At 33.4% G+C, this 12,316-nt stretch overlaps 1 protein-coding gene across 6 annotated transcripts in view; it reads left to right on the top strand.

The window, feature by feature from the left end:
• Positions 1 to 6,438: 6,438 nt before the first annotated feature.
• LOC124357955 (transcription factor SPT20 homolog) overlaps positions 6,439 to 12,316 on the top strand; it is a 50,863-nt gene continuing 44,985 nt past the window's right edge. For 4 of the 6 annotated variants that reach the window (XM_046810108.1, XM_046810111.1, XM_046810112.1 and 1 more), the window contains exons 1-2: positions 6,439 to 6,717; positions 8,888 to 9,361. In XM_046810108.1, coding sequence (XP_046666064.1) covers positions 6,682 to 6,717; positions 8,888 to 9,361 — 510 coding nt within the window. In that variant the 5' untranslated portion in view covers positions 6,439 to 6,681. Of the gene's footprint in view, positions 6,718 to 7,075; positions 7,160 to 7,251; positions 7,310 to 8,887; positions 9,362 to 12,316 lie in introns of those variants that run through there. The other 2 variants (XM_046810110.1, XM_046810109.1) reach the window with 2 other exon arrangements.

The raw sequence follows: 12,316 nt of genomic DNA on the forward strand, positions 1-12,316 counted from the left end.
GATTACTTTAATTCTTTTTAAACAACAGAAAGCATTTTTGGATTATTGGCTTGCGGGCAGTTTATTTTTGTGAATATAAGAAACAATACAGGGTGTGTCAATTAAGTCTGGAACCTCTTTTTTAATTTTTTGAACTACAATACAAAGAAAATACCAAAGTTCACGACGTGCTTACTGGTGATAGTAACGCACATATCTGCCCAATTACCCAACCGGATAATCCCTTTGGGGACGGTCCACAAGGAGTCAGACAAAAATTCTTAAATAGCAGCATAGGTCAAGTTTGGCTATCAAATTAAAGGTCTTACTTAGCAGAGTACAATGCCGCAAACCCGGACTTCAAAAGGTGGATTCATTTAGTAGTTTATAGCTATCTTGAATTTTTAAAACAAATTGAACAATGTAATGTAAGTTTTTAAGTATTACAAGTAAACACCAATTTTTTTAAGTACCTGTGATCAAAGTAAGTGTGTTCAAAATGTTCCCCTCCCATAATCTGAACAATGTAGTAATCCGAAGCCAGGAAATCATTAATTATTACCAATAACACAACTACTGTTAGAATGTTAAAGAGTGGCAGATAGAGTCATACACAGCATCCACAGAAACTTAACGTTTGGGCAGGTATTACAGGAAAATCAAATTATGGGCCCATTATTTTATCAATGGTAATTTTAATGGTGACTCGTATCTAGCAATGGCTCCTAAATGAGGATAATTCCTGTACTTGGGTCGACAATTTCAAAGAGAATTTATTTCCAACAAGATAGCGCGCCACCACACACTTTGCTCTCCTTGTTAGAGAAATACTTGGATACAATATTCCCTTCACAGATGGATTGGAAGACATGGTGCAGTAGAGTGGCCTGCTCGTTCCCCTGATTTATCTCCGCTGGATTTTTTTCTTTGGGGGATACCTCAAAGATAAATTTTTATCGTACTAAGCCTCAGAGATTTGGCGCACCTAAGAAATCTCATAGTCAAAGAAGCTCAAGATATTCCTCGTGACTACCTTCAAAATGCAGTGGATGGCTTTTACAACCGCCTAGGACATTGCCAGACGATGCGCAGGGGAACATTTTGAACACTTACTTTGATCACAGGTACTTAAAAAATTGGTGTTTACTTGTAATACTTAAAAATTTACATTGTTTCATTGTTTTTAAAATTCAAATAGCTATAACTACTAAATGTATCCACCTTTTGAAGTTCGGTTTGCGGCATTGTACTCTGCTAAGTAAGACCTTTAATTTGATACCAAAACTTGACCTATGCTGCTATTTAAGAATTTTGTCTGACTCCTTGTGGACCGCGCCCCCAAAGGGATTATCCGGTCGGTAATTGGGCAGAATGTGTGCGTTACTATCACCAGTAAGCACGTGTGAAACTTTTGGTATTTCTTTCTATTGTGGTTTAAAAATTAAAAGGAGGTTCCAGACTTAATTGACACCCTGTATATCTATAAGGGGCGGTCTGTCAGACATTTGTAACATAAAGTTATAACATTAAGCTTTTTATATATATTGTAACAATTTGGCTGTTTCAACCTGTCTTAGAAGTATTATCCCCCCCCCCCCCCCACCCCCCCCCCCCCCCACCCCCCCCCCCCCCCACCCCCCCCCCCCCCCACCCCCCCCCCCCCCCACCCCCCCCCCCCCCCACCCAATCTCTTAAATAATATGTATTCTTTAGTAAAATAAATAAGATTGGTTTATAAGCTTATATTTTGCTCTTATATGAGTCTGTTCTAGATTTCCAATACAATCATATTAAAGCTAAGCCATCAATCATATTTTGAGATTTCATTACATGTTTAATTCATTTTGCAGGGAAATGTACAAGAAAACACATTGTATGTGACTTATGAAATGGGTGTAATTATAAATGTAAAAACTGTATTATACAACATTATGTAGAATGTACAAAAGAAATGTACAAAGTGTATTCCACTCAAACCCATACCAAATATTCACAAGGTACAATATAGTAGTCATTTTTGGAAAGGACACACCTGCTTGAAGTGATATTTTTAACAGCTATATTTTTCTTTTGTTTATTGGAAGATTCCTAAGTAAACCCAAATTGGAGTGCGATACAACAGCAGCATGGATTGCACAATTATTCTACAATCTCTTCAGCCTGGGACAGTAATTAAGGACTGGTTCTCACCTCAGAATACATTCCTTACAAAAGTTTACACTGTGGGAAAAACAAAGATGTCAAGTTTTGTTAAACCTTTTCAATGTTAAAACTGAATAAAATAACCTAAATGTTAATCAATAATTCAAAAGATTTTCATTTATGAGGTGTACTCAAAATAGGTTTTAAATTTCTTGGATGTGTTTTTATGAGTAAAAATAAATTCTGTACAATAAAAACCATAAAATTATAATTCTTTGAACATTTGATAATAAGCAGATATGCCATAGTTGCTATAATTTTTACTTCTAGAAGAAGCTCTAGACATTTTTCTTATTAGTTCATACTTTGTATTAAGTTGTGTATAAATAAAACAGTATGCCTATTTATCACTTATATAGGGCTTAATGTCTTAAAGCAAGTTATGCTTAATTGGTGTTCATTGTATTTATGAAAATTTTACTATTGATTATATTTTATACTGTTATTTACCTAAATAATTGAAACCAAATGCTTAAAAAAATTCCAGAATAAGATAAGTCTAATGAAATTACATTAGTGCACCGGAAAGTTAAAAAGTGTTTGTAATATGCGTATCAATAGTAAACATTAATAATATCTCATTAGTGATCGCATAATCTAGGTATGGCTTTAACAAAACATTATTCACAATGATTTTTTTTAAATGTGTTTCTTCCATATTTGTGTAATGATTTTTTTTCAAAGCCGACTCCGACTAGAGGAGCAAAGCGACACTTAAGGATCACATTACAACAGGGTAGACATTTCATCTGTTAATGCCTAACTATTGATTTTATTTTGCTAATGAATTTTATACAAATTTCATATTATTTTCCAGCTAAGTTGTATTTTGAAATATTATCCGAAACATTTCTGCTAGATTTTATGTAGACAATGCTAAACAATTAGGAAAAAATACGGTTTGATGTTTCTCCATATTGCTTTATACCAGTATAATTATTCAGATAAGACATAATCACTGTAACGATGAAAACTAAATCTTTTCATTTTAATATTCACATTTACATACAAATATTTTGGATTTGTACTAATTGTGCATATGTTTTAAGGTTTTTCTCAACTGTATATATGTTTGTATAACTTTTATAAATGTCTGTCACGGAACAAATTTAGTTTTGCCCATAAAAAAGTATTTTGAAAAAAATATTTAAAAGTATTTAGTGTTTATAATTTCTTGTACAACAAATCTCGTGTATCTCCCAATTTCTTTTTTTTTGGGGGGGGGGGAGGGAGGGGAAATACTGTTAAAATGTGTTTATTAACATTTTTATTAATAAATTTTCATGTAAACATTATTGTATGTGACTAAAATATTAATGATAATGATAGTAATAATAATTGATCGCTATTCCATTTCACATGATAGGCATATTATAAACTCCAATCTTTTCTCTAAATTATAATCGTATAATATTCAAAAATAATTCCTGAGATACATGATTTAATATTTATTATACATTAACATTATATATTTAATAATATTAACACTAATAATGTATATCTCTGCTTAATAATCCTTCAGTTGGCATAGCTTGTTGAGTTGGATGTGTTGAAATGACTCTGGAGTTAAATATTACGATTAAAAATAAGGGTACATAAGGGTTTCATGTTTAATAATGCTCTTATGGGGTTAAATCAAGATCAAGATGTCTGCCTGTAGCTGGTTCAACCAGAAAATGTTAATGATCAGTAAATAAAAATTGTAAATATTAGATTCTAGTTAATTTGTGTGTTCACAGTAGTGCTCCTGCTCTTACTCGGTAAACAAATCTTGATAAGCAGATTGACACAGGGTGGTCCATACATTGTATCTTGAATCTATTGTGAGAGATTGGGGTTTATCATAGAATACAGAACTAAACTCTTTCCACACAAAATCAACCTTTGAGAACAGTTTTAAAATGTTTTCATGAATGTTTATTACAAGTGTGTCAAAAGCATTAACTATGGCAGGTAATTGTAGGTATTGATTCTTAGCTTTTTTTTTTGTTTTTTCTTTATTGTAAGTTTTGAAAAACGGATTAAATCCCAGACCTACGAATTTTTGTAAACTCTGTGTTTAAAAATGTGTGAACACTTTTTTTTAACTGCTCTCAGGAGTTGATTTGCCGAAAAAATTTAATTCACACCCGTTCTGTGTGTAGTATGAATGTGTGCCTCGCGCAATAATTGTGTGAGAAGTTGAGTGAATGGATTTAGTATTTTGTGAGACCAATACTGCCAAAAAGTGGTATTAATATCGACTATTGCGTTACAATATATGTAGTGTGTAAGATATTGTCAACGCAATAAGTATATTTTCATTCTATTCTAATCCAATCTCCCACAATCAATTTGCGACGCCTCGAATTAAATAATCTGTATGTTGGTCATGTTGTTATATATCTTGCTATTGAATTTATGATAATAAGAAAGTTTTTCACTCACAAAGCTGTTGAATATGATTACTTTAATTGTTAAAAATCCATTTAACTAACAATCAACAAATTTATAATGATCATGAGTTGTTTGAATGTGATTCTAGAGCTTTGAATGTTGAGGATTCCAGGTACTCAGGGTGTCTAAATGTTGACATAATCTCTGTCGTTATTGATGGTTCTCTGCTCACAACCCAGTCGTGCTCTATCAGACCTAGAAGCTCATGACTTCTAATGGGTGTCATTAGTCGTCCATACCTAGACAGCATTTGTGATGCTGGCCGTCAAACACGTGTTGCCCTCTCTAGTGCCGTATGCATCCTGTTGAGGACTATGAACTCACTTCAAGTGATGAGAACATTTTAAATCCAAAATTTTGAGTGTGCTAGGATCCACATGTATTAGCATCAACATAACAACTACTTATTTCTTAGTTACTTGGGTAATCTGTGCATATTTTTAATATCTTCCATAGATAAGGGATTGATGAGAGATAAGATGGTTATACATAACGCCAGACATTCACTTACTTGGGAATTAAACATTTGCAATGTTGGACATTCTCAGTGCATATTTGAAATATCTTACTTAGATAAGGGATTGATGAGAGATAAGAGGGTTATAGATAATGCCATACATAAAACCAAACAATATAAAACGCTTTGGTGTGTTTTAAGTTGGAGAAGAGAATACTTGCCATCTTACTTCCTCATCTGGCCAAAGTGAGTTGCAGATGGATCTAGACTGGGCTGTTTAATCTTCTTGTACATTTCCCCATCACCTCTCTCCTGTAATCAAAATCTTTTTTCGGGTATCATACACTGATAATAATCCCTTTACTGAGGATGAATTTACAAGTAATACTATTTAGTCTAATATTATAAATGCGACATTGAGTTTGTTTGTTAGTTACGCTTTCACATGATTGTAAACTATCGAACCCATCGTACTGAAGATTTTACATGAACATTTTTAGGGTTCCTGGTTATCATATAGGCATATTCATATTTTGAAAATCCCTCTTGGGTATGCCCTACTGGTCTCTAAAGTTGCATTACAGCATTTTAATTGTATCAACTTTCCTGTGTAAACATTGTTTTATGACAGCACAACCCTCTGATTTAATTAATTTAACTACTGTTTTCAATTTTTTTACATTTATAGTGTGAAAGCATAGAATAAGCTTGATAGTAACAACACTTATTTCAACCATTTCTGCAACTGCTGTTGAGCACAGAGAAATCGAATATCCAGATAAAAATTTTAAAAGTATTAGTAAAAATATATTTTTAACTGTACATTTTAGCAAATATTAAATATGCAGTGCTCGGTCAGTACTGTAATGCAGATATAAAGGACAACACTACTGTCTAACTTTTACTATAAACTTTAAGACTGTTTAAATCCATCTTGGTTGTCTTTTAACAGAAGTTACATATTAAGAAGTTATATATTAAATTGATGGGCAAACAAGCCAAAATTAACTATGGAGCAAAATATATTAAGACTGGAGTAAATTACAATGGCCATAATGTACACTTTTTGACAGATTTTCTTGATTGTAGCAACAGAGCAAGCTCAGCATTGGCATTGGAGATATAATGCACTGGAACCAGAAGTACTCGTACACGTGCAAAGCCTACGAAATTGTGTGTGAATCAGCGAGTAACTGTTAGTTATTTCGTAATTGAAGGAGACAGGATTTTTCCGGACATTTGCCATCGTTCAGTGAAACAAATAAATCAGTAACGCTACGTTTCAAGATCTGCAATCCGATCTTCAAACAAAGAATTTCATAATTTCCATCAGTTTTGGACTGATTCTGTGGGATAACTGACACAGGGGATAATGCCTGTGAGATTACAAAATTTGAAAAGGACATAATTGTTGTGTGGTATCTGTTTTATTACACATTACCTGACAAGCTACAATATAATTGATTGAGTGACACAGAATTTTTCAGTCACCACAGTGGATAGTATAAATCATAAATATTATAAATCAACCAATTTTATTGTTTCAGGGTAGATCGTTTGGCTGTGTGTTGGCTGAATGTTGATACGCAGCTGTTGCCGTGACTACCATGCAAGGGCTGGAGTTGGCGAGCGAGGAGGCTGATGTGAGTAAAACAGGGAATCTTCAAGTAACTAGTAATTATTTACATTCTATATAGCTAGTAGATCGTTTGGCTGTCTGTTTGCTGATACGCAGCTGTTACCGTGACTACCATGCAAGGGCTGGAGTTGGCGAGCGAGGAGGCTGATGTGAGTAAAACAGGGAGTCTTCAAGTAGATAGTAATTATTTACATTATATATAGCTAGTCGATCGTTTAGCTGCCTGTTTGCTGATATGCAGCTGTTACTGTGACTACCATGCAAGGGCTGGAGTTCGCGAGCGAGGAGGCTGATGTGAGTAAAACAGGGAATCTTCAAGTAACTAGTAATTATTTACATTCTATATAGCTAGTAGATCGTTTGGCTGTCTGTTTGCTGATTACTGATACGCAGCTGTTGCCGTGACTACCATGCAAGGGCTGGAGTTGGCAAGCGAGGAGGCTGATGTGAGTAAAACAGGGAATCTTCAAGTAACTAGTAATTATTTACATTCTATATAGCTAGTAGATCGTTTGGCTGTCTGTTTGCTGATTGCTGATGCAGCTGTTGCCGTGACTACCATGCAAGGGCTGGAGTTGGCGAGCGAGGAGGCTGATGTGAGTAAAACACGGAGTCTTCAAGTAGATGTTAATTATTTACATTCTATATAGCTAGTCGATCGTTTAGCTGCCTGTTTGCTGATATGCAGCTGTTACCGTGACTACCATGCAAGGGCTGGAGTTGGCAAGCGAGGAGACTGATGTGAGTAAAACAGGGAGTCTTCAAGTAACTAGTAATTATTTACATTCTATATAGCTAGTCGATCGTTTAGCTGCCTGTTTGCTGATATGCAGCTGTTACCGTGACTACCATGCAAGGGCTGGAGTTCGTGAGCGAGGAGACTGATGTGAGTAAAACAGGGAGTCTTCAAGTAACTAGTAATTATTTACATTCTATATAGCTAGTCGAAGATCGTTTTAGCTGCCTGTTTGCTGATATGCAGCTGTTACCGTGACTACCATGCAAGGGCTGGAGTTGGCAAGCGAGGAGACTGATGTGAGTAAAACAGGGAGTCTTCAAGTAACTAGTAATTATTTATGTCTATACATAGAAGATTTGTTGTAAAGTCACATTTCTTCCAGTTATATCATCAGAAGATTTATTGTATTCACATTATTTTCTAGTTATATCATCAAAACATTTATTTTAGTCACATTATCTTCCAGTTATACCATCAGAAGATTTATTTTAAAGTTATTTTATCTTCCAGTTATATCATCATGGTGCTTGATTGTGACATAAAACACAAATGCACGATATATTGTCTTTAAGGTAGAGTGTAATTGGATAATATATCTTTACTAGTACAAGATATATATACCATACTTGTTCTTTTGTGAATATTTTTCAAATTGTTACTTATAAAAGATTAATTGTATTTAATAAAGTATGGACTCTAGAAATACAACTTTTTTGGTATATCTAAAATCCATGAAATAGTAAAAAAAAACTAAATTTTAAGTGTACATTATTAGGGGCTACAATAGGTAAAAAAATTGGATTTACAAAAAATACATGGAAATATTAATGATCAAATATCCTTGACTAATATATCCACTGACACCTTTATTAAGATGCAAATTTTTATTATGTTTGTAATTATAGTGTTCCAGACATAATAAATAATGTAAAAATATTCTAATACAGGTTGTGAGATGAATAAAATTACAATAAGAAAGAAATGTTTAATACATTTCTCTTTTATTTGGTGTTTAATGTAAGCTTAACCATTGAATATGAGGTTGAGTTTGGTACATTTCCTCTTTAACTTGATCTGGAATAACATCATAAGAGGAGAACCTACTCTACCTTCAAGTTAAAGGTTTGTCTGAAAACATTCCAGAAATTCTGTTGGTAACATCTAGTCAGCTATTGTGATTCCGAACTTTGTGGAATGTATTCATCTCTGTGTAAATTAAAATCAGGCTCGTTTGAAGATAAACTTGGGAGATCACTTTGAATAACATACATAAATTGCAATCTATAATTTGTGCAACTTCATCGCTAAAGAACAGAACGGGCTGTTAATAGAGAAAGATTTTGTCAATGAAATGGCGATTTGTCAATATATAAATTGACAATATAGTTCTCTTTTCATTATATAATGTAAAATATTTATGTTTACTGTGTTGCAGCAATTGCTGCGGACTGCCTCGGAGCGAGCGTACAGTGTGCCCAGTGTCAAGTGCTCCGGCTTCTCTATATACCAGAAGCTGAGACAATTGTACGTGGAGGAGTCTGCTAAGACCTCTCTCCAGCCACTCCAGTACCTACGGCCGAGCTCTCACCTGCTGGAGAAGCTGGTGGCCCGAGAACGACTCAATACTCTGGTGCTGAATCTGTATCCAGGCAACAAGGGCTACTCTCTGTGTCTCCAGATGGGGCGAGACAATAGTATAGAAACCGTCAAGTTCCCTTACGAGGAAGACCAACTGTTGTCGTACGTAGACAATGAGGAGTTGCCGCCTGCGGTGGCCGACCTCTTGGAGAGCAAACATCCCGAACTCTACTACAGCGGCTGTGTCATCGTCAAGGTGCGGGACTACAGACAGACGTTTCCTCACTTTATGTGCGACACTCACCACGTTCTGCTCAGGCCAACCACTCAGGTCAGTCTTATAGACTTAACCCTTTTAGAACGAAAAAAATTGTTGTAAATTTTTTCTGTTACGTACCATTGAAGCGACTGATTTTTCTTAAGGATGTACTAAAGAAGACGAAGTTGAAAATAGGGAAAATGCAAGTTTTATAAATACATTATAATTATAGTATCAAAAAAGATATACATAAAATTTGTTATTCTATTATTCACAATAAAGTTGTGTACATTTTAACATTATTTAACACTTTCATTGCCGAGAACGTTTTTTGACGGCACCAACTTTTACTGTAATAAAAATGCATTTAAACATATTTGGACTACAGCATTGATAATTATTCACTATTTCCATGTTTTTATATCTCACTCTATGGATTATGATCCATGAAATCTTGTTGGCAATCATCTGGAATATTGGAAAAAAGTGGTTTGTTTATGAATTTGTCATCGCATCACATCGGCTGTTTGTTGTCATTCTGCTAATTCATCGTCTGCATTGTTATTGTTTTGCTTGCTATTACTTTAGTTTACAACGATTATTTTGTCAGTAAATACAGTGAATCTTGACAGTATTGAAGACAATAAAGTGCCAGTAGAGTTACTCAGATTTTCTCAAGTGGCAGTGAAAATGATTTATTCAAAATGACACAGATAACGATCCTAATTTTACTACCGATGTACTTGTTGACATTGTTTTTTTTATTAAAATAACAAATATCAGAAAACTAGTAATAAAAAGTGTTATTCTCGTGTTTTATAAATAATTTGTTTATTACAGAATTTTACAGTTTATTGTGTATTTTCAGCTTCTGATGAAGATTTTGATTATGGCCCTGAAACAAACGGGTTAGGCCTTCACACTAAAAAATATATTTAAACATAAGTGGATTTCAATAGTGACAGTAATGGCAATGCTAAATACAGTAAAAAATTATGAGAAATTTATTTATGTTATAGACTAGTACCTAGTGATGTCTTTTGGTCAACTTTAAATCTTTTTATTTTTTACAAAAAACATTGTTTTTAAGTATTAAAACAAGAGTTTCTGTTTAAAAATATTTATGCATGAGCATTTGTATAGGAAGAGGAAGAACTCAGCTTTAAAATACATGTAAGAGTCCCATGGTTTTCTTATAATTGGTTAAAAATCATATCTATTTAAAAATCATTAAAATGGGCGGCAGTCTAATAAAGTTGTCAAAATTATGAGGCAGCAGTAAAGTGTTAATAATAATTTGATATGGTTTAACATTTGTTTAAGTTTAAAAACAATTTTGTTTACTATAAGAATAAAAAAAATATTTTACCTCCAGAAACAACATTTTTCAATTTCTTACTTTATGTTATATAAGTATACAATTTGATGTTGGTTGGTTGGAAAATAAGGATAAAAAACACAAGTACAGAAAAATACACAACACGACCGCCTGTATCATGACAGAGCTGGAGTGACGTGTTGTGAAAAAGATGTACAGTAGATGATTTATAGTGCAACATAACCACGTAAATATTTGTAGAACTGTAATAGGATATATGGATCATGCGTCACATGATTTTACAATGTTTCGTGTCTACATTACAACAATATTTTACTGTAGACCAAACAATGAGTGTCCTCATTTTTATAACATTGAATAATTCAAAGCTTCATTTGGTTCAACATCTGTTTTGTAAATGTAACAAATAATTTAATATTGTAATTTTACTTTTTTACAATTTAATAATATTTTATTTACTTTACTAAACAAATAAAATTTATGTAACCAATCATTTGAATAGTTTCTTACTTCCAGGTGAAAATACACTAGACACAGTTGTAGTGTAGGAGACAATATATTATGACAGTGCATTTTGTTAGCTATAGTACTCTCAAATTTGATGTAATAATAAACAAGTTAAATGTTGCTGATTTGACTGACGAAGGTGACAACAGACAAGTGGTTTTCAACAGCAATATTTGTGAATTCAGAGGCTTTTAAAATTGTATCAGTATCTCCTTTAACTAGATTGTTTACTTTAAAATTTAGCAATTACTCTTAAATTTTGTCTAATTGTATAAAAAACTGGCTAATTTTTCATCAGTAATCTGGAAACTATTTGTTGGTAAAATGCTTAAATAGTTTTGTTAACAAACAATGAATGAGCTTAGAATTTCTAAATAGTGGATGTCTGAACTTTTAGCAAAAGTGTTGTGATAGATGATTTTATTATTATTAACAAGTGTTTTTTGTGAGATTGACAATTAATCTTTGTTACTAATTTCACCCCAACAGAGTTACAGAGTTCCGTAACTATTTTATTTGAATTCAATGTGACAATTGAGAAAGAAAAGTTTTTAATATTTTTTAAAATTACTCAGGTTTTTCATGTACTAACAGCAAGATTATTCTCTGAAAACCAGATATTTAGTTCCTTCAACACAGTGGTCTCCAGGAAAGGGAAACCCAAGTTGTGTCATTCGCAGATTGGAATAAGTTACCATTATTATCTACACAATTATAAAAAAAATGTACTGGTGTCTGTTTGTGTGTTACTTAATCATATTAAAACTGCTGGACCGATTGTACTGAAGTTGTAATACATGACATAGTTACTCGTTACCTACAACATGCATCTAGAAATAGACCATCTATTAACTTTAAATTTAGCATGAAACTTCATTTATACATAGAAAAGAACGAATTCTCTAATGGTGTATGAAATTTGGCTGACACTCATTAAAGCCTGTCACTCAGTAGGATGTAGTCTATCACTCAGTAGGATTTAGGATGTAGTCTATCACTCAGTAGGATGTAGAATGTAGTCTATCACTCAGTAGGATGTAGGATGTAGTCTATCACTCAGTAGGATGTAGCCTATCATTCAGTAGAATGTAGTCTATCACTCATTAGGATGTAGGATGTAGTCTATCACTCAGTTGGATGTAGGATGTCGTCGATCACTCAGTTGGATGTAGCGTATCACT

This window comes from Homalodisca vitripennis, chromosome 3 (genome assembly GCF_021130785.1).
Source record: "Homalodisca vitripennis isolate AUS2020 chromosome 3, UT_GWSS_2.1, whole genome shotgun sequence".
Lineage (NCBI taxonomy): Eukaryota > Metazoa > Arthropoda > Insecta > Hemiptera > Cicadellidae > Homalodisca > Homalodisca vitripennis.